Source organism: Leptidea sinapis, chromosome 19 (assembly GCF_905404315.1).
Source record: "Leptidea sinapis chromosome 19, ilLepSina1.1, whole genome shotgun sequence".
NCBI lineage: Eukaryota > Metazoa > Arthropoda > Insecta > Lepidoptera > Pieridae > Leptidea > Leptidea sinapis.
Window position 1 is genome coordinate 3854208 of NC_066283.1, and position 23815 is coordinate 3878022.

General features: G+C 36.1%; 2 protein-coding genes and 1 long non-coding RNA gene across 3 annotated transcripts in view; 1 reads left to right on the plus strand and 2 right to left on the minus strand.

Annotated features, from left to right (window-relative positions):
* The window catches only part of LOC126969917 (uncharacterized), a 433182-nt gene that overhangs the window by 16764 nt on the left and 392603 nt on the right, over positions 1-23815 (plus strand). The window lies entirely within an intron of this gene.
* Positions 2338-22186, minus strand: LOC126969935 (BSD domain-containing protein 1-A-like). Its single transcript, XM_050815573.1, has 9 exons — positions 22031-22186; positions 20840-20936; positions 18336-18452; positions 13416-13473; positions 12364-12464; positions 9976-10184; positions 8648-8779; positions 7569-7636; positions 2338-4793 (listed from the first exon to the last, which is right to left on the minus strand). Exons 1-9 carry the CDS (start codon positions 22042-22044, stop codon positions 4456-4458), a joined length of 1134 nt encoding a protein of 377 aa, XP_050671530.1. The 5' UTR covers positions 22045-22186; the 3' UTR covers positions 2338-4455.
* LOC126969963 (uncharacterized) overlaps positions 2338-23815 on the minus strand; it is a 271229-nt gene continuing 249751 nt past the window's right edge. Inside the window, exon 2 of the long non-coding RNA XR_007730508.1 lies at positions 2338-2789. This is a non-coding gene — a long non-coding RNA (uncharacterized LOC126969963). The remainder of the gene's footprint in view (positions 2790-23815) is intronic.

The window sequence follows — 23815 nt, forward strand, 5'->3', positions numbered from 1 at the left end:
TAAATAATTATAATAATTCGAAAAAGTATGCATCACACCTAAGAACGGGTGAAACAAACTCAGCGGGCTTATTTAATAGCCTGAGGGCGGTTGCTCCATTCCCAATCTGTGGTATCATTAAGAAAATCATTTATGTTATAGTAACCTTTACCACACAAACTATTAAACAATTCTTTTGAATTTCGTAATACATTTGTTTTACGAAAAATAACTCACTCTACTTATCCGAGTAGTAGGCATTATGTCAGAAAATCATTACAAAAATGAACCCCAATAGACGATTAAAACAAATACACGATTTTTAATAACTTTAATTTATAATATAGTAGAAATAATGTACACAAACATAACTTTATCTAATACACAAGAATCGTTCACACCTAGTCCTTGTAAATAAATCTATAACCAAAAAAAAAAAGTAAATTCACATTTCTGCATATTTCTGTAAACACACGATCGTTGTCAACTTGTCAATATTTAGTCGCACACAGATGGTGTGTTTACGTAAATATTTGGACAGCGTTACTATACATAAGGTTATTATGTTATACACAGACGCGGATTCTAGAAACTTTGAAAAACATATTTTGACTAATAGTTGTGATTTTTATTAGAAAATCAACAAACTTTCTAGACTTTCCTCACTTTTGTAGTTTTTGTAGGTTATTATAACTTTGGAAACAATATTAGCCAAAATAGGTTTTACACTTTCAGGCAGTGTCAGTCAAGTGAAAAAAAAAAATATCAAAATACATTTAATTATAAAGAGGATTTTTTGACGTGGCAATAATTAACAGATCACCGTTTATTATGCTTTTTTATGAAATATAAGGAACTAAAAGATGTCCAATTAAAAGGGAAAATGGAATATACAGGATGTCCCACATCTATCACATGGAGGGAAAGTATCTTAACTATTGTAGATGTAACATTTTACTGAAAGTAGTCTTTTATTTACACAAATAAAATTTGAAAAACAAAATTTTATGAACGATGCGGGATTCGAACCCACGACCTCCGGCGTTCCGTGCCGGTGCTCTAACCAACTGAGCTAACCGTTCGAGTACCGCCTCGTTATAAAATTCTGTTTGCTTTGTTCAACTCTCAGGTTGTGGCTTCATCTACAGGATCCACTTTACAGTTGATAACCTGCTCAACCCCAATATTTGCATATTAGGAAATTGACTTGAGATGTCGGAGGTCGTGGGTTCGAATCCCGCATCGTTCATAAAATTTTGTTTTTCAAATTTTATTTGTGTATTAATCCTAGAAATGAGGGTTATCACTTTAAAAACATAACATATTGTTTAGACTTTTATGTAGTTTAATAAACAAACTGCATTCATAGATTTATAAATAATTGATTGATTGAACCGGGAGTCGAATCCGCTACATGAGTAAAAAAAATACCATGTAGCTTTATCAAACCGATCGAAAGGCTTCATCATAAGGCTTATCATTTGCTACATAACATAGACATCAGAAATAAAAGGAACACCGAGAATTTTAACATTGTATGTAAGTTTTGTTCACAAAAGTTGACATTGCCGTAAAGACATATAACTGACTTTATCATGTTCGATTCCCGGTTCATTCAGTCAGTTATTTAAAAATCTATAACTGAAGTTTAAATTAAAATAAAGTCTTCGTTCAGTAAAATGTTACATCTACAGTATTTAAGGTACTTACCTTCCATGTGGGACATCCTGTATAAGTTATTTTGTAAGGGGAAGAATAGATAAATAACTTGTTGTGCGAAATAATTTAAGTACGGGTATGATAAGAGAGCTTGTATGAAGACTTACAATATACTAGGGTAAAGAAAGCGAATCTTTTGTTAACGTAACCGATTTTGATTGTCAAGTCGTAAACAGTCAGCCACGTTTAGCATTAGCTAATTAGTATTTTGAATATTAGAGCACTAGTGTATTGATTGGCATTATGGGACTATCAGTTCGTCTGTACGTTAGTGTATTCTTAGTCTTTGAAATGGATTGAAAACGATGAATAATAGGCGATAAACCGATATTTATCCGAAAGATAAAATTATGATCGAGTAAACATTATGGTATCATAATAATGTAATTGATGAGGTTTGGTTGTGTCGATTAGTATGGATGAAAGTAGTTACAGGACATATCTATAGCAGGCGTAAATATAAGGTCCATAACTTTTGAAATTTCATATATTATATATACAGTAAGCTTTTTTATCATTTTGTAGCGTGTTTATAGCCGGTGTATTCTGTTTTTTTTGGAAATAAGGGTTCAACTGATGGTAATTGGGAAACTGATGATGTTTCCCTGCGAGGTCGAATTGGAAACGATGAGATCCGTAGGAGAACCGAATCCATAGGAGATTTTTTTTTTTTTTTTTAAAGAGCACAAAAAAGGAATGCTGGCAGAGATCCTTGCGCCGTTTCTTCTCTCGGAGCGTCATTTGTTTCCGAAGCGGTGGTAATGTTTCAAATGACATCAAAAAGAATTCTATTGGGATACATTTTGAGAAAATAAATGCCTTTTTATGCCATTTTTAACCAAAGTCGACACAGTCCAAATTATTGCGAAACTGAAGTGGCATCGGGCAGTGCACAGAGCTCGAAGGACAGATGGCCGTTGGGGCAGTAAAGTCTTGAATTGCGACCACGTATCGGAAAACGCAGTGTTGGTAGGCCCCCCATACATATAGGACGTTCAGCTGATGGTAATTGATACGCCCTGTCCATTACAATGCAGTGCCGCTCAGCATTCTTAAAAAACCCAAAAATTCTCAGCGGCACTACAATTGCGCTTGAGACATAAGATGTTAAGTCTCATTTGAGCAGTAATTTCACTAGTTCCGGCGCCCTTAAGACCGAAACACAGAAATGCTTACACGTTACTGCTTCACGGCTGAAAAAGGCGCCATTGTAGTACCCATAATCTTGCCGGCATCCTGTGCAAAGGACCCTCCCACTGGTAAATGAATGCGGGCAGCGCAGGACCGATCGTCGTGATCTTTGGGGGAGGCCTTTGTCCAGCAGAGGACGTCTTTCGGCTGAAGTTAAGCCATCCATCCTCAGGAGTACGTGGTACAAAGACGCATATTTTGTATGTAAGTAATCAGGGTAATTTACCCAACGCTCAGCTCACCCCGTACTATAAACGCACTGCGAAGCTTTAGCGATAAATAAAGGTATTGAAAGCGATTGATATCGTATTCTCAATTAATTAATCAATTAATTAATTAATTAATCAATTAATTAATTAATTAATCAATTAATTAATTAATTAATCTAGATATCAACGCAGAATAATACTTTGGGTTATTGATGATATTCACGCCTATTACCAAAAATCGAAATACGAAGTTTCGGTTGACGGATCGTACATTTTCCTTTTACGAAAGTGTTTCAGATCAGAAGATCGATACGAAGTTCCCGATTATATATTTTGCCTTTCCTTTACCTTATTCCCAAATCCACTTGACATTTACTTTTCGTTATTTGACATTATTATGTATAACTACAACTGTACTTTTCGACGTTCTTTCGTTTCGGACCGAAACTTCGGCTTTAGATTTTAGTAATAGACCTCCAGAACTAGAAACGTAAAAAGAACAGATTTATCGATGAAAATTTTGGGGATTAGTAATTCGCGCCACACAAGTCTCAAGGTCGCCACGAGAGCAAATTAAAAACACTTTTATCATAACTACAACAATAATTTTAAACTTAACATACATAATATAATAATAATCATCTCGACAACCTAAAAATAAGTTTTAAGGACATTGACTTGCAATAAACTACTAGAGTCACAATCGCCTATTAAAAGGTCGTCAAAAATGTCCGAGCGGCGTTGTATATACGTATTCATTCAAATCAACACCTTGTTTCGTGGCAGTAATGTTCAGTCTTTTTTATACGTTCATTAGAATATGATTCAGAGTTTGAATATGGTGCGAAAGAGACAGCGCGAACACGAGGCAAAAACATTTTGTTTTAACAATTGAAATGCAATTACTTAGAAAAATGATTAAAAACGCCAAGTAACATTCCCCTTTTTTAAATATCAAAGGGCACTTACCTGAAATACGACACTCAGGACAGTTTTTCACTGAACACTTTCATTGCGTGGCGTTGTATTCAAAGCGCGGTCGTAACACAGCTGAACGAAGACCCTACCTAATTTGCTTCAGACAATTTTTGAGCGTGATTGTGAGTCTTGTAGTTTATTGTACGTCAAAACATGCTAATATCAGAGAACATTGCCAGCTACAAAAATATTATGTTTTAATTAATACGCTTTTTAACAGGGCCAATTTCTGTTAATTCTTATTGCACGTATATATAATAGTAATACTACATTAATTTAAACATTTGCTCAGGGATATATGGACCCATTATAACGGATGGCGATTTTTTTGCATAATGGCAACACCATGTTAAATGGCATTGTCCCAAAAGGGGATTAATTAAGCCTTCTGCCCAACGGGTTCTTCAATCTCAAACTCTCTCTCCCAACTCTCATCTGAATTTGCACTCGCATCATCCTTTACCTGGTTATCTCCGAAATAATCTTCCACCAGATTCCCACATTCATCGGACTTAGTTTTCTTCGGGGATTTCTTATTTTTGTTAACGCCAACAGTTTTGCTTGTGTCTGTGGCGTTTTTGTCTTTATTTTCGGGGTTGTTATTGGAGATATCTTTCGTCGATTTGCTATTCCTCTTTGACGCCATTTCCCTTTCGTACTCTTCTAGAAGTAATGTCTGCTGTTCTTCTGTCAACTCCAAATCATGAGCGAAATCCTCTGCAAAAATGAGTATTTTCGGATTACGCAACGAAAACGAATACAACTGGCGACTTATATATTAAGAGATGTCTTAAAAGAGGAAAAGTACATGGGCCACACTAAAAGTTTTGCACTTCGAGCTAATCGGAACTTTTTAATTTCGAATGTTATATTTTTTGAAATGTTGCAACCTTCTTAGTAACAAAAAAAACAATTGGCGTGAATCATTTGTCAATTGTTTTTTATCACACATCAAAAAAGTTCTACGTACGTAACGAAAATGGAATTAGACGAAAAGATTTAAGAGCGATGATTTTTTTAAGATTTTAAAAGTTCTCTCTGTCCGCAAGACTGTGCTCTTGGGAGAGAAGCACCTTGCTTGAGCACCGTGAGGCGATGGTTTGCTGAATTTGAGAGGGGTCGGGTTTCTTTACATGACGAATTTCGTGAAGGGCGGCCTTCAACTACCGTCAACGAAAATAATGTGGCTACTGTTAAGCGGCTAATTGAAGAAACCCCGCGGAATACCTATGAGTTAGTTCGAGGACTATTCAGAAAATTTTACACGAAGAATTGAAAGTTCGGAAACCTTGTTGGAGTTTATTAGGGATAAACTGACAGCGCAACAGAAGCGGGCTCGCGTGAAATGGTGCTCACAGATGCAGGCTAGAAACGTTGGTAAAAAAATGATCGCATTTTTTTTTCTCAGCTACGGGTCCCATCTGCACCATTTCACTTGAAGATCAAAAGAGTGTTAATGCCGAGTGGTTTGTTTACCCAAGGTGTTAAAAAAGTTTGGGAAAGACGACCAAAAAGCCGCGTTCTCCTACATCATGACAACTTCTTTACACACGGCCAACAAAACTAAGTCATTTTAAACTTATAAAAAAGTACAACTCGTCACCCATCCTGCACATAGACCTAGCACCCTGTGCTTTCTGTATTTTCCCCAAAATCAAAGATTTGATGAGAGGTTTCACTTTTACCAATTCCGAAGAGGCAGTGATCGCTATCAATCAGCACGTAGAAAACATGCCTTCAGATTTGTGGTCCTCCTGTTTTAAAAAATGGTTGGATCGCATGGAAAATCGTTTAAAATGTATATGAGCGTATTTTGAAAAGCAATTAACATAATATTTTGGTTATAACATGTTGTTTTTTTATGTTACGCAAAACTTTTAGTGTGACCTGTGCATTACATTTTTATATTTCTGATCATCGATTTCCTTTCCCTTGGAGGTAGAACTCGTATTTTAAGGCGATTCTTCGACTCCACTCAATTTCAGTTGAGGAAGTCAGTATTCATGCTTGTTTTGTGGTTGAAAAAGCCAAAAACGTACAAATAAATATTATGGCTATAGTTACGATCACTCATGAGACCTGGTTTTGTTAGATCGGTCCATAAGCGACGGACTTTTAAGGGATCAACAAAAATACCCAAACGAAATGAAGTAATGATATACCGTTTTGATCTCGGAAAAAGTGTACCCAATAATAATTTATCCTATAATAAAGTTCAGTTGATGCTTTAAATAAAAAGCGTCGGTGGTGCTACAAGTAGAACCATTGAGTCACCACCTCTCCCCAAATTTGCACACCCCCAAATTTCGTACAGTAAATGCTCTTTATTCACGGGATATATATATATATCTCCGAAAATATGTTTCGAATATAGAATGACAATTATAAGAATTATAAGAGGTACGAAAAGCTAATCGTCGCTCAGAGGGCAATGGAGAGGGCTATGCTCCTAGTTTACCTGCGAGATCGAATCAGAAATGAGGTGATCCGTAGGAGAACTTAAGTAGACCACATATATATATATGGTCGATGGCCTCAATAAAGCTTCCAAGGAGGTCTCAAAATGAACATGGACAAGACGAAGATCATGTCAAATGTCCATGTCGCACCTACTCCCATAATTGGAAACTGTACTCTCAAAATTGTCGACGAGTACGTCTACCTCGGATAAACAATCCAGTTAGGCAGGTCCAATTTCGAGAAAGAGGTCACTCGTCAAATCAAACTAGGATGGGCAGCGTTTGGGAAGCTCCGTAAAATCTTCTCGTCCCAAATACCGCAGTGTCTGAAGTCGAAGGTTTTCAACCAGTGTGTGTTGCCAGTAATGATTTACGATACGCAGACGTGGTCCCTAACTATGGGCCTTATGAGAAAGCTCATGGTCGCTCAGAGGGTAATGGAGCTATGCTCGGAGTTTCCCTGCGAGATTGAATCAGAAATGAGGAGATCCGTAGGAGAACCAAAGTAACCGACACAGCTCAAATGATTGCGGAACTGAATCGGCAGTGGGTAGCGCACATAGCTCGAATGCGACCACATAACGGAAGACGCAGTGTTGGTAGGCCCCCCACAAGATGGACCGACGATCTGGTCAAGATCACCGGAACCATTGGATGAGGGCAGCGCAGGTCCGATCGTCGTGGAGGTCCTTGGGGGATACCATTGCCCAGCAGTGGACGTCTTCCAGCTGATGATGATGATAAGGGAAACGTTCCTAAGTGACGAAATAAAAACAAACATATGAAAAGTTTAAATAGTTTTTCTTGATTGGCAGTTTTTAAAAGCTCTTTCTATTGGTTGTAATAAGGTATATTTTATATTTCATTGGTCCATTTGACGACTCAAAGGATATTGGGTTGGATACATACTGGAATCTTTTTTTTTAATAATGTATGTACCGATGTACCGATTAAATAAATCTTTAGCCACGAATATAGGAATTATGACGCATTTTTAATACAATATATATACGCAATAGGTATCAGTACTCACCATCCTTCCAAACATTGTCAATATCTGGAGACTCTGACGTCAGCCCGGAGAGAACTGATTTTGGACTCCTATAAAAACACAAAAGTTGTAGAGTGGCATTCTCTATTTTAATATAAGATACTGTAAAGTTTGTATTTTTTATTAAGCTATTGCATAGCTTCTATTGCGGGCCTTGAGCGTGGAGACCGAATTCAGAAATTCCGTAACGAAAATAACCTAACATCACGTATGCTTTTTGTGCAGAAGGTCCCAGGTTTGAGCCTGGGGTACGTCTTGTTTTTTTTTAATTTCTTTATTTTTTTATTACGTTTTTTTAATTTTTATTATTATTTACATTTCTCCGAATCCAAAATTGGACGAGGTAGAGCATTTTATTCATCGCACTTTACTGGAGTACACTGAAGAAGGGTCAAAAATACTTGTACAAATGGTAATAAATTTCCACTTATTTTGGCTGGCGATTTCAACATCAACTTCGCTGATAAAAAATCAGAGCGGTTGACAACATTTCTTTCGAAAATATTGAATTTGAAAATGAATAATGATCCACAAGAATCCACAACAAAATATGGGACCACCATTGACGCGGTATTTTCCAGATATATAGAAGATATCAAGTCTGAAACTTATGTTTCTTATTTCAATTACCATAAACCTATAGTTTCAATGATAAATATTCCTGAACAACCTACATGTATTATAAGATAATAAAAATATTATGAACAATAATAACTTCTCATTTATTCAATAAAAAGAAAAACAATTGTTTTCTTATCGGTCACCACGCTCTAAAAGTCTAACTTGAATTAATATCAAAGAAAAAAAAAACAAAGAAAAAAATACTGCAAAAATAAATAATTATAATTGCATAAGTTGATAAAAACGCTATGCAATAGCTTTACCGCGGCAGTCCCCGAGTGCCACACGTCATTTAAGACATTTGTTATTTACTTATGTCACTGAGAGGGAGAGAGTGTCTAAATTAAAATACGCCGTAAACTACGGGGAAAGGTGCAGGTGCTTACTAATATTGATTAATTTGACAATGTGTCACTTTGAGGGTAGTCATAAAAACTCACGTCTGTATTGGCTCTTGTTTGATTTGGCTGGGCAAATGTGCCAGTACCGGGTCTTCAGTGACCGGTTCGTCGGTGTGTCTGCGAGACGTGGCTGCTAGTCGGTCCTGCAGCAACGCGACACGGAACAAATACCTGAGGAGGAATAGCATGGCGCTATTATCATACAGTATGGATTTTGCATTTATTAATTAAATTTAGCTACATACTTGTTATAGCATTTGCTGACGATACACAAAACATTAACACACACACACACACACACACACACATACACACACATACACACACAAACACACGCCCTAAATTATATATAAAATAGTTTCTGTGTTCATAATTTGTTGCATAACTTCCATTGTTAGACCTTAAAATATGTTGATGTTTGTTATTTGAAATTTTACATCGCACAACTGGGAAGAGACTGACCCCCATGTCACGGGCTGTCCTAGTTTGGTCGAGGGTAATTTTAAGCAAAATTGTATTTTTTTTTGCAACAAATAAAGATTTATTATTATTATTATTATTATTAATGATTCAATGAACTTGAATCTTTGCGCATCAAAAAGCGATGTTGCCGTCCCGCGCGCTTCTAGTTCAAAGTCGCTGGTCGTTCATCGGTCAAAATTAATGCGACGTTGCCGCCTGTATGCTTCTCGGTTCTCGCTGTGAGTTGCCATACTGTATACTATTACAATAAGAATTTATGGCTATTCATAAATAAACTTTAATCGACGTGTCTCGGACGATTTTTTTTCAGAAGGGGCTGAAAGCTTTGTAGCATTTCCAACAGCAACCATTTTAATTTTTTATTTAAATTTTCGCGCGCGTTGATCAGCCATTTAAGTTTTTGTTATATTTAAATTAAAATCTCAGACGCAAATTACTTGCTATTACTTAATATTGTCATAAGATTTTCTTGTATACATTTTTGAATTGTTAATTCCAATCATATGTAAAAATTCTAATTTTATTTACCTACTTACTAGTTTTTTTTTTAATTATTACGTCATGTTTTTGGCTATTGAAAGAATCTATTGTGAAATTCTGTGAGCCCCTTTAATATATGAAATGACTATATGGAATCTTAATATTTTTTACATCTAGATAGAGCCTCTTGCTGTTAGACACCCAATGAAAACAGGCCAAATTTATAACTTTAGTGTGCGTGCATTGCTCAAAATAGAGGTTAACAGTCAAACTCAATCTTTTTCAACATTTTCACAGCTGTCACAGTCTATCTAGACTTATAAATGATCTAAGTTAATAATGTAATATGTATCTATTGTAGGTGTTCCAATAAATGAATAAAATATTCCTATCAATCCCCTCACCTCTCCCAAAATTCATCGTGTGAGACCGCGTCAGGGACCAGCTTCTGGTACTGCGCCTTCAGCAGGGGGCTGTTCTCCAGCCGCTTGTAAGCGGAGGCGGCGGTAATTACCGAGTCGCTCTCGAGGCTGGCTCGCCAAGCGGTAAACTCCGCGCTGTAAGCCGGCACTATGTACGTAGCGTCCACGCGTTGAAGCGATTCTAGTTCTTTCTGGAATTCCAAGAATAAAAATATATTTATTTATCTACACCTATGCTTTAAATCCTCTATTAAAGATTCTGAAACAGTTAGCTTATTGCCAACATTAAAACACCCAATGTTCGAATAACCATTACATCATCCAAACGAGTGTTGTAATGTTGTACTGAATTTCATAACAACACTCCTATGTTTTTTTTTCGATCCCTCATGCGCAAAGAGTTTCAACAGACAGCCACATTCTTATTGCTCGATGCGTGGTATCTGTATGAATTTCAAAAAAATAACATTTTCGTTTACGCGCGTTCCACACTACCAGAACATCGCGCGCGGTAAAAAAAAATATGTTATTCGAATCCCCGCCATTTTGTTTCGATATTTTTATTGTTTTGTTTACAAAAAATAAGCGATTCATTTTAAACGCTGCAAAAGGACATTATATTCGAGTGAATTCTAATTATTGCACTATACAAAATGTAAATAACTACTAAAATAAATAATTGTTTCAATACTTAGTTTATATGTATATAATCAGTAATTAATGATATTAGGTTACAACTAGGACTGGTGTTTTAATGTTAGCAGTAAGCTAACTGTTTCAGAATCTTTTAGAGGATTCATATTCTGGGTGTAGATAAAGTCTTGTATGCAACTGTTGATAATTAGGTATTAAAACACTCATGTGATACTATTATCCACATTCGTGTTTTAATACCCCTTATTACACAACAGTTGCATAAATAACTATTACCACAGGGAGTGACAATAACATAACATATTGAAACAACACTTGGTAAACGTCATGAAGCGACATCAGTTCGTGAAGGTGCTTTGACATGGAGAGAAGAACTAAAAGGCATAAAATGCATTTATTTTCTCAAAATTGATTCCTTTAGAATTCTTTTTGATGTCATTTCTTATACTACTAGATACTACTACCGCTTCGGAAACAAATGGCGCTCTGAGAGAGAAGAAGCGGCGCAAGAAACTCTCCCAGCATTCTTTTTTTGCGCTCTTTTCAATAAAAATATACAATATTGTACAGTCGCTATAAAATAATCACAATCTAGTCCCAGGCTGTCCGATCATTTAGATATTCAGCAGTGGAGTAATAGGATTTACGACAGAGCCATTTTTTTATAAAACATTTAAATTTATTTATAGATAATGCCTGAACAGTGGCTGGGACTTTATTGTAGAAGTGTATACATTTACCCTTAAAGCTATTATGTATCTTATGAAGCCTACTAGAATTAGTTACAAGCAATCCCTTATTTATAGTGTTATAATAATGAAAATCACTATTAAGAGCAAAAGTCAGTATACTCTCTGGTATTTTATTGTAAAATAAATACCAAGGCCTATGCAGGAGCCCTAAACCCTATCTAACTATTTCTACTTTTTAAGTGAACAAATTTCAAGTTTATTAGCGCCGTATTTAAAGTATACTTCTCATGACGCGTACAGAAATACATAAAGATGTTACATTTTTGAAGTGAAAACTCCTTTAGCGGCATTAAGCACTCTTCTTGGGATGGTTATAAATTAATTTTAAACTCGCGTTAGGACACGTGACCTGATCGAAAACTCGTAAGACTGTCGTTGAAATTATGAATGAAAGACTTATCTGTACTTCTAACTAATTATAGTTCGGTTATTTCAACTTAGTGATCGTACCATTCCAGTGGATGAATCGAGGGGTCGAATCTCAGCCGTGAAATATATTTGGCGTGGAGCACTTTTCTTTGTATGTTAATAAAATCTTAAACTCACGTCAGGCCACGTGACCTGATCGAAAAATCGTAAGATAGTCGTTGAAATTATGGATGAAAGTTGATTTTTCCGAGAGATAAACTTATTAATGTAAAATAATTGTAATATTCCTGAAATGTTAAATTTTTCATGAAATATTTGTTTTTAACCACATAAATGCCAGTACATATTTTATACTGATAAATAAACCAATTCGTGCTAAATTATTCCCTAACCATTCCAAAATATTCAAAAATGCACAACGTTAATGTTCAAGTTTTCACTTCTGCCGGCACTCCCGACAAGTGAAACCCGTATTTTTTTTATACAATAGAGGGCAACCGGCTATCGTGATGGAAGGTAAAAGACAATACAAGGTAATTAACAAGGGCTTTCTGCCCTTGTTAATTACACAAAAACATAAAATGATGTAAATCACCTTATAGCTGGAGAGCGCCATGGTATCGCCTGATGAAAGGATAACTTCGGTATCTTCGTCTTCATCATCAGGCTCTGGGTTCAAGACTGTACTTACTTGACCTGCGGACGAATATCAAATACACGGTTCTTTCAAAATTATCAAACAATACAATTATTGAATACATTTATGAAAAAAATATAAAATAATGTTTTACCAACAATTACTTCTCGAAAATAAGAAACACGTCATAAATTAAAATATCATCCCCACCATCTGGATGTGTGGAGTTCCTATACAGTGCGGTTTTAAAGGAACTTTCTTCCACATACTACAAAGCTGTGGAATGAGCTTCCTTGTGCGGTGTTTCCGGGACGATATGACATTACATACCTTCAAAAAAGCGCGTACACCTTCCTTAAAGGCCGGCAACGCTCCTGTGGGTTCTCTGGTGTTACAGGAGAATGTGGGCGGCGGTGATCACTTAAAACCAGGTGACCCGTACGGTGGTGTGTCCTCTATTTCTATAAAAAAAAAGCAAAACAAATTTCAATTACTTTAATTGTATGGATGTACACACAAATAAAAACAAATAATTCTTAACTCACAATTCACAACGCTATTAATAAATCGTTACACAGACCTCGCGTCTTCGTCTCTCTTTCGTAGCCCCAAACAAATCAACTTAGCCAAATTTTTTTTTGTAATTAAAAACTAGTGTCTTTTATTTATCTTTTAATGTCTTTTTTTAGGTCCCGGTAGGTGCAAACATTTATATGATGAATATGGATGTTTGAATATATGTATTGTATTAAGTATATCGTTGTCTTGCACCTATAATACAGGCTATGCCTAGTTTGGGGCAAGATAATTTGTATAAAAAGTGTGTCAATATTATTATTAGTAATTATATATTATATAGTTGTGGATGCTGCGGTCGATTTCGTCCGCATTAAATGCGTAATGGGCTCCTTCGGGAACTATTTGATATGTACCACATGTTCTGTCCTATATCTACCTCTTATAACATGTGTTTATGAATTAATAATAATATTATAAACCACAATACGAACCAATAAATGTACTCAGGCTCTTTTTCATCACATTGGCTGGTGAATCCTCATCGTCCAACTGAAATGACAGATTGCAGTATTAACCATAAATAATACTTAACAAAAGGACCAAGACGAGTTGCTTCGCATAGAAAAAAATTTATAGACCCGACCCGAGAACCCAAGAGCTCTTGGGTTCCGTCGAACGCTCTTACCAACTGAGCGTTGAGGTTCGTAAATCTTGGTATGCCTTGTTCAACTCTCAGGTTGTGGCTCCGTGACGGAACCCGAGAGATCGCGGGTTCGAGTCACGCATCGTCTATAAATTTTGGTAGAAATTAAATTTGGATACTGGATAATTTGTAATTTAATACATAGATCGCAAATTTTTAGTAGGTACCAAGGTCATCAACCCATCTATATCCTAGTGTAAGATTATTATCTTATCGTTAAATTTTCAGCACGAATCATGTTCGAGCTATTACCCTCCTGTTAGCATACCCGTTTTCTGTCTAGTACTTCGTGTATATAGTTTTTTTTATGACAATTAGAGCGCCTTCGCACTACGTCCGATCCGAATCCGATCCGTACCCGTAAAAACGGTGTGGTGTAGTCGTAGAACTATTTCTAACTGTTGACGGAAAGAAAACGGATGACGGAACAAACAAACTTGTTATGCCTACTACTCGGTTGGGTCGAGTTAGTAAGTCTTTTGTTGGGCGATGTATATGCTTCTACAATATTAACCCAGAAAATGTACAAAACAAATGTGTTACGAAATTTAAAAGAATTGTTAAAAAACTTTGTGTGGGAGAGGTTATTATAGCATAAACGATTTTCTTAATGACACCACGGACTGGGATTAAAGCGAACACCCAGGCTCTTTAATTATGAATGTTAACTGTACGATATTACAATGTAATCCATATTTTATATATAAAAAAAAACCCGCTGAGTTTCTTGCGCCCATTCTTCTCAGGTCTGAGGCAGTCTCTTTTGAATGGGTGGTAGATTTTGACGTTCAATAAGTGATTATAAATCCTATTTTAAAAATATTTGAATTTGAATTTGACGGAAGCCGGATCTAGTGCATATACTACCCAAGAAATTATTCTACGACTACTTCGGACCGTTTTTTCACGGATAAGGATCGGATTCGGATCGGACGTAGCGCGAAAGTGATCTAAGGGACAAGATGAGTAGCACGTTCAGCTGATAGTAATTGATACGCCCTACCCATAACAATACAGTGGCACTGAGGATTTTTGAAAAATCAAAAATTCTGAGTGGCACTAGAATTATTGTGCTCGTCACCTTGAGACACAAGATGTTAAGTCTCATTTGTCAAGTAATTTCACTAGCTACGGCGCCCTTCACACCGAAACACTACTGTGTAAACATTACTGCTTCACGGCAAAAATAGGTGCCGTTGTGGTACCCATAATCTAGCCGGCATCCTGTGCAAACGAGCCTCTCACTCCCACAGTTATTGTAAGTATAAATAAGTCCTTTACATTTTAATAAAAACAATACATCGAGAAGCCTTGCTAGTACATTCACACACAAAATTTACATTACAACTGAATTAATGTAAACAATTCATATATTATTTGTATGTACCAACATAGTGTCTTATGTAAATTATGTGCCACATAAATACGCGAAATTCAGGTTTAATATTAATATCGCTATTATTTTAGGCGCGGTTTTATTTAGAAAAAAAAAAAGTGTGGCGGGTATGCTTCTTTGGCGTAATAAAAAAAAAACATTGCGTGCGTACAAAGTACACACGTCAGAAGTGAAACCTGCATGGTGCATGAACCTCTAAACTGCATATGAATTCCTGGTACGTGTTGCTAGGATGACACATGATTTCAACCGCTATGAAAGACATTCCTACCACCACTAATATATATAATAATATGTTCTCCTGGTGTCTATTAACACGTCGTGCGCTTGGAGTCAGAATAAATTAAGGTATACTGGCACCATACTTAAGACAATCTCTTCTTTAACTATGATCGCCTGGTACCAAAACATTGTATTATGCTTCCTATCTCATTATCTCCCATGTTAAATATTATGAATTGATGTGACTGCTCTTTTTACTAACGCTTTTTCGTTTCATCGACTTTCAAATCACAACGATGATAAAGAAGTTTTCACTTCAATTGTATGCATATTTCTGTCTCATTCTTTGCCGGCTTCATCCTACACATTTTTGTATTTGTGTCTCTTACCTGTCGTTTTTTCCGTTGCATCCGGTTTGAAATCACAACGATTCTAAAGAAGTTTCACTTCAAAAACTTCATAAAAAAATATTACTCGTTCTAAACGTTTGCAGAAAGAGCTAGACTGTTATAAAGAAGATATTAAAAACAACCAATAAATATATTATTACTAACTGACCCAGCAAACGTTATATTGCCATATAAAGTAATAAATAAAATTCAACAATTTAAATTTTTGGGGTATATTGGCATCTTGCAACTCTATTGCGTATCTGTGGATGGGATGGAATAATATTAAAATCGCGATACAAAAATAGGTGGTGATCGTAGACGGGTGAAAATTTGAAGTTGTATGTATTTTTTGATGCTGAATCATAATAAAATAAGACTAAAAAAAATAACGACAAATTATATATCCGGGTTCGAATCCCGGTGATGAATATAGATGTTTGTTTCCGAGTCATGGATGTTTAAATGTATTTATGTATGTTTATATGAATTTATGTATGTTTAAGTAAGTATATTGTATTAAATATATCATTGTCTTGTAACCCATAACACAGGCTATATTATATGCTTAACTTGGGGCAAGATAATTTGTGTAAAAAGTGTGTCAATATTATATATAATTTATTTTCAGCAACGCACACACACTACAACAAACTGCTTGACGTATCGCGAGTGTAAGAGGTAGCTTATTATGCACACTAAAGTAATAAACTTGACATGTTTCATGCGTAGCCTAACAGCAAGAGACTCGATCTAGACCTATAAATTATATAATTCTATTAATTTTCTTATTAAAGCGCTAGTGAATCATATATTAATAATCGCCTTTCGACGATAAGTATTCACCGGTGGAATCACTAATGAAATATCCTGACTACGATCCAATTAATTGGTCATGGCGCAATTTATCGAACGCTGCTTGCGTTAGTATCGATAGCGAATCAATTACTTCATTAGATATTGCACTTCAAGAAAACAATCACTTACACTTATGAGTTTACCATTTTTTTATAGAAAAGGAGGACAAACGAGCGTACGGGTCACCTGGTGGTCACCGGGTGTGAAGTGAGCACCGCCGCCCACATTCTCTTGCAACACCAGAGGAATCACAAGAGCGTTGCCGGCCTTTAAGGAAGGTGTACGCGCTTTTTTTGAAGGTACCCATGTCTTATCGTCCCGGAAACACCGCACAAGGAAGCTGATTCCACAGCTTTGTAGTACGAGGAAGAAAGCTCGTACCTTTTCGTAATAGCACAATACAAGTAATAGAATATTAGCGAAACTCATTTATTTTATGAAAATAAGGGACAAGTCGAGCTGGACGTTCAGCTGATGGTAATTGCTACGCCCTACCCATAACAATGCAGTGCCCTCCAGGATTCTTGAAAACCCCAAAAATTGTGAGCGGCACTACAATTCTTCTCGTCACCTTGAGACATAAGATGTTAAGTTTCATTTGTCCAGTAATTTCACTAGCTACGGCGCTCTTCAGACCGAAACACGTTAACACGTTACTGCTTCACGGTAGAAATAGGCGCCGTTGTGGTAGCCATAATCTAGCCGGCATCCTGTGCAAAGGAGCCTCCCACTCCACTCAGCAGTCTCCTTGAATTTTATACCTACGTGTAGGCAGAACGCTAGGGTTGGTACATACAAAAAGAAAACGACGCGGACGGCGCGGCGCTGTTAATTTAACTCGGACGGAGACTAGTCACGGCGGCGTACGGTGTGGCACTCAAGCGATTTGTCTCCCCAAGATTGCTTAGCGACTGTGTACATCGTGTGTATGTGTGTGTGCGTCGATTCGGACGCTCTAGTATGAATCTATTACAGTAGTTTTTATTTATTTATTTGTATAAAAAAACTTACAGCTATTAATATTACATAAAGGTATGATAATCTGTAAATATTACACTAGCCAAAATAGTTCCTAACGATGCTTATTACATAGTGAAGTTTTAAGACTTATTAAAAATAATTACAAAAAAAAAAACAAAAGTTTAAAGAGCCAATAAATTCACTGATACAAATATAACCTTTAGATACCAATTTTCTTAACAAAAGATACAAAATCGTACTTATTACATCGAAATATGTCTATGTGGTTATAACAGTCATTGTGTGTTCTGCAAGCTATTGTGGTAATAGTCATAATAATTGTTAGGTACGGGGCTAACTTGATAGTATAGGATGGAATGACTGGCCAGAATCATTATATAGGTCTCTGTACCATATCATTTAAATCTAAAATGAAGCTAATAGAAATGTACACATACATACTATATCACACAAAATGAATAAGGGTTCCTAGCAATATTAAGAGACAACTTTTTTGAGTTATCTTGAGTGCAAATGCCGCTTATATTTGTCTTCGATCAATTCGACACGTGTTTCGCCTCGACATTAGGCATCCTTAGGAGTTTTCGGGGTCTAAAGCCTTTAGAGCTATCAGCACAGAGGAGGTTTTTAGTCGGTCAGGGGTGTTTACACCAGAGCCCGACATATGGGCCGTTTCGGGGTATTCAATACGAAAATGTATTTTCCTGCTCTCCAAAAAAAAACCACAGGAGATGTAGACTCGCCAAATTCTGGCACGAGACATGTCTCACGCCAAAAAATTATGGATATCCGCAAAATAACGCCTAGTTAAAAACAAATATTAAGTGACATTTAATTTGTGGGAAAAAACTAAACAAGATACCTTCAAAGTTTTTCCAATGACAGTTGACGTAGAGTTGAACACATGGCTCGCTTCACTCTTCACAGCAGTCCCGATCTCATCCAGATCCTTCTTCACCATCGAATACACCTCCACAGACTGAATATAAAGAAATAAAACTCATACAAGCCGTATCTACAACTAATATTCAAATTCAATTAAGTGCCATTTAACCTTAGTTTTACTTTTGAACAGTAAATTATTTGAATTTTATAAATTACTAGATGACCCGACAGACGTTTTTCTGTAGAAAAAAAAAATACTGTTTTATCTAAGGAATTTGACTATAATATTTCACATCAAGAATAATTTCGTAATAAATGCTCCCTGTTATTATAATGAAATTGTTTCACAGCGAACTGTCAAACCGTGCGTCACTAAATTCTCTCATAGAAAATATGTCAATACAAAACAAATATTGAAAATAAAAATAATTATGGGTCCCAAATCTAAATAAAAACTATCCTATCTCTCAAGTTGGACCAAACTGCACTCTATGAAGTAATCCCGTTACAATCCGTTCATTAGTTTAGGAGTCCATCGCGGACAAACAACGTGTCACGTAATTTATATATATTAAGATGTATATACAACACACATGTCGGTAGACCAAATATAATTCTTATATACAATAAGGAAAATAAATAAACAACAATTATTTCGAGTATAGTTAACGCAGTCAACATTAGGCTCTGCCACCAGTACGAAAACAAATACCTACACACTCTGAGACAAGAGGCGGCTCATGAACCTTGGGAGTACCATGAGGATTAAAAAAAAATGTTTTTTTTTTATGGAAAAGGAGGACAAACGAGCGTACGGGACACCTGATGTTGGGCCAAGTGATCACTGCCGCCCTCATTCTATTGCAACACCAGAGGACTCATCATCTCCATATGTGGCCGTACCGCTTTGTAGAGCGCTAGAATGTGGCCGGCTTGAAGTTTCAGTTGAAGTACCAGTTTTTCCGAAGCCAATTTGGCTTTGCCCTCCGGATGACCGTGGAATTGGCAATTTCTCGAGATTTCGAGACCAAGAATTCCGATACTAGGTGAGGCTGTAAGGGAAGTGTTGTCGAAAAGCGGTGATACGACAAATGGGGTTTTTTAGTGGCAAACGCGCAAACTTGAATCTTCTTTGGGTTAAATTGGACTTGGTTCAATTTACCCCATTCCGCGACCTTCTCAAGAGAGGACTCGATAGAAGACACAAGTTTCTCCCGGTCTGGTCGTCGATTTCCCGTGAGAGAACTGCATGGCCCGTGTATACGGCATCACCAGTGCTGTCGTCTGCATATCAATCATATGTTGGACACCTCCAAGAAACATTGTAGGAGATAGCACACAGCCTTGGGGCACTCCAGCGTTCACGGGCTTCGGGTTCGAGCAATAAGCGTCGACATCGACCTGTATGCTTCGCCCAATGAGGAAGATGGAGGTTCACTTGCACAAGCAACCGAGAAGCCCAAATGCTGGAAGTTATCAGAGAAGCGCCTTGTGCCATTCACGATCAAAGGCCTTCGCTATATCCAGGCTAACTGGCAGGCTTTCCCCCTTGCTTTCGATAGCCTGCGCACAACTATGTGTTAAGTATACCAGAGGATCGCCTGCTGACCGACCATGGCGAAAGCCGTACTGACGGTCGTTGATCAAATGACCGGTGGTGACCTTCTAGATATACCAAGAGCTGTCGGTTAATTATGCTCTCCATGATTTTGGAGATCAGGGAGGTAATAGCTATAGGCCTGTAGTTTTCCGGATCTGAGCTGTCTCCATTTTTTTGGATTGGATGGACAAGGGCTAGCTTTCATGAGTCTCTACGCCTTTTGTAAATGATTGCCGGAATAAACACGTTAGCACCGGCGTCAACTCAGGGGCACAGGTTCTAAGCACGATTGGAGAAATGCCATCCGGAGCTTTCGACTTCTTGACTCCTGAAGGGCTCCGGTCCTCGATACTAACCTATGCGAAACATAGCGGCACTAGGCCGCTACTTCACGCTGGTGTTCTGTGCGAATTACTCGGATTATCAGACAGCAGATAAGAGGCTGAGATGATGGACATTGGTCACACAATTGTAGATTGCCAGACATCAATTTTATGCTGGTGATGATTAACAGATCCAGGTGTTCATGAATCTCAGCATTAATATACCAAGTGATAACTTCATGGAGGTCAAAACCTCCACTCCATACCTGCAGGTGGTACTTCAATACAGGTTTCAGGACTGACATGTACTTAAGCAATCAATTATCTATTGACAGTTTGATGTTTCACCATTCGACTTATCAACCATGTGTTGCTACTCGAGTTCTGAATAGCTCATGGTACCGAATTTTAAATATAAAAGCTTCCTGTGAGCTTTTGTATTTAAAATTCATTTCATCTTATTTCTTCTCAATAGATTGATGGTTTGTAATCGCAAAAGAATCCACCAAATAATCACATATGCCACTTCAAAATTGTGAATACCATTTAACAATTTACCTTTGTTTTAGCTGATGTTAACCAAGAATCCCACCAGTTTCCTGATGACCTCTCATCTTGTTTGGAAGTATTTACACCACTAGAATTTTGGTCACACCTGTCAACAACACATCAATTATATATTTGAATATACTAGAAATAAATAGAAACTAAAGATCACCATCTCAAAACGGTACCATCTGGTTTATGTGATGTGCACCAACAAAAAGATTTATAAAAAGTAGAATTTATTAATCTCAAAATTTATTCCTTTCAAATACTTTTTGAGAGTGCCTTGGAAAGAAATGGCGCTCTGAGAAAGAAACTCTTACAATGTTACGAGTTACATACAGTCTTTGTTAAAAATATAATTTATACAATTTTGAACTATGTCATTGTTGTTTCTAAACGAACTTTGGAATTCTTCTTCTCCTGTTGTCATGTTTCCTAGTCAATAGAACATGTTTTCAAGGGTTGGTATACTTGATGTTAGAATCCCCTGTGTTGAGAATTAGACAGACGACATGAATCTTGTGAATATCAGGTTCAGGCAGAAATTTAAAAATAACCAATGAAAAGTACAGTCTGAATACTGACAACAGCTTGCCGATATCTCACAGACTTTAATATGACAATGTTATATACCCTTTTCAAAGTACAGGGGCTAATCCTTTCAGGGCTTTCATAAAGCATTAGTGGTGGTGATCACCAAACTGTCCAGTCTCATAATATAATCAATATTAAGGAATATTATAGATATCTATACATTCCCATATCGGAATTGTTTTCTGTAGGTGAATATATGTAGTGAAGTACTAAGCACCTCTTTAAATTATCTCAATCAAAAAAATATGATTAAAACCTTTTTTCGTTCTCTCTTCTCTATCTATTTCCTTGAAATGCTTTTAATCAATAGTATCTACACAATCGTCATAAGGATGGTGTGAATCTAGTTGAACTAGAAACGAAATATTTATCTGAATGAAAATTTCTTAAGGCATTGGAAACTACGATGGTAATGATTTGTACAGAAAATAAGTTCATATCTAAACATACCCAATAACTCAAACGAAAATTAAGTAGCCTTTCCAAACAAAAATCTTGTATTTGTACGTAGTAAGGTTCTTTTTTAAATAAAAAAATAATCGCTGATATTTATTTATGTAATGGAAAAACATGTTGACAAACAAAATACAAATGCATCGTACTTACTTTTCAGTATCCATCGTGTGAAATGTTCAGAGCATTGATTGTCATATATAAATTTAATATGATTTTATAGTATTTGAGAAAATAGTTTATTGTTACAAAAAATTTAGTGTAAAATAAATTCTGACCTATTTTTGTTTTTTGTCTACTCTGACAGTAACTATAAATGACGTTTGAAATGTCTGGCAAACAAACAACAAAGACTTCTTTCTTATTTACATTTGACACTTAAGAATGAAATGTCATCAGTAATGACTGATTATATAAATGTTACGATTACATGAGATAACATTACGATTTTATGAGAAGCGACGATACTTTTATTGTAAAGTCTGGCCAGCGAGTCATGGTATTCGAAATAAGCAGAAAATTTAAATAAGATTAGGCTTACTGAAAATTATGGGGAAAATAATTTTAATACTTTGAATATTTCTGAGCTTTCTTATCTAGTAATATCGACTTATTTTGATTTATGAAAAGGAGGACAAACGAGCGTACAGGTTGCCTGGTGTTAAGTGATCACCTCCGCCCTTCTCTTGTCCTAAGGAAGGCGTACACGTTTTTTTTGAACGTACCCATGTACCCAATATTCGTACTTTATTTACTGACAAAAAGGAAGATAATAATTTTTATCAAAAATGGAAAAAGTAAATTTTTTTTTGAATATTCATTTATTTGATTTCATTATCAAAATCAGATTCCAAATAGTCAATTTCAGAAAATGAATTATTAGTATCATCCGAGCTGCTGCAATCATCATGAACCTGGATAATAAACGCTTCCAATACAGTATATTATGATATCCTATCCCTCTCTTTAAAATGATTTTCTAAATTTTTTACATGATCTGTACACTTTTTCCAGTCTACTGTAGTTAACTCTGACAAAGCAATACCTGTAATGTTTGATATTTTTTCCATATAAACTTTGTCAGTGGTGACTGCACTATCATCCACACTTTTTCTTGAAGTTTCTACAATTTTTTAAATTGAATTTTTTTCCTTCATCATCATAAATACTATCTGAAACAAAATGCGTTATATTGTGATAAATAAATTAACATAAAGAAAATAAACTCCAAGAATCAAATTGTTTTGAGACACGTACCTGTGATTGAAATGATAAAATCGAAATTACGAAATTTTTCTTCTTATGTTTGATTTGCTTACTTTTAACACAATTGCAGTTATTTTATCATTGTAAATAACAAGCGACGACTATTGCTTTTGGTTGGTTTTATCATAGTAAATACAAGAAATAACAAAGGACACACAGTTGCGAGTGCACAGTTTTTAAGATACTAAAACCGGTATTATCCGCCAACAAATATTCCACCGGGTTCTTGTAGACTTATCCATGAATGAATTTGTGGTGTCAGTTAATCTTGCCACTGGTTGTGGTAAGATTTTAAAGGCTCGCAGATATAACAGAAAGGTCGTTGAGGACGGTAATGTTACTTGGTTACCTACTCGAACAATTGTAATAAATTTCCATGGTCAAATGCTTCCTGTGAAAATTTTCCTCTTTCATAAATCCCTTCCTGTTGAAATCTACCTTTTCCATACTATTCATTGCCTTAACTGCTGCTGATTTGTTCACATCAAAACTATATGCAGATATAACTCAAGATGTTACAAATGTACTCAAGCTCATACTGGTAGCTCATGTGATATTACTGAAAGATATGCCATTTGTATTAATTGTCCAGAACAACATTTAGCCACAAACAAACAAGGAATGCCCTGAACAAGGCAGACAAAAAATAATTAAAATCATTATGCCCCAAGA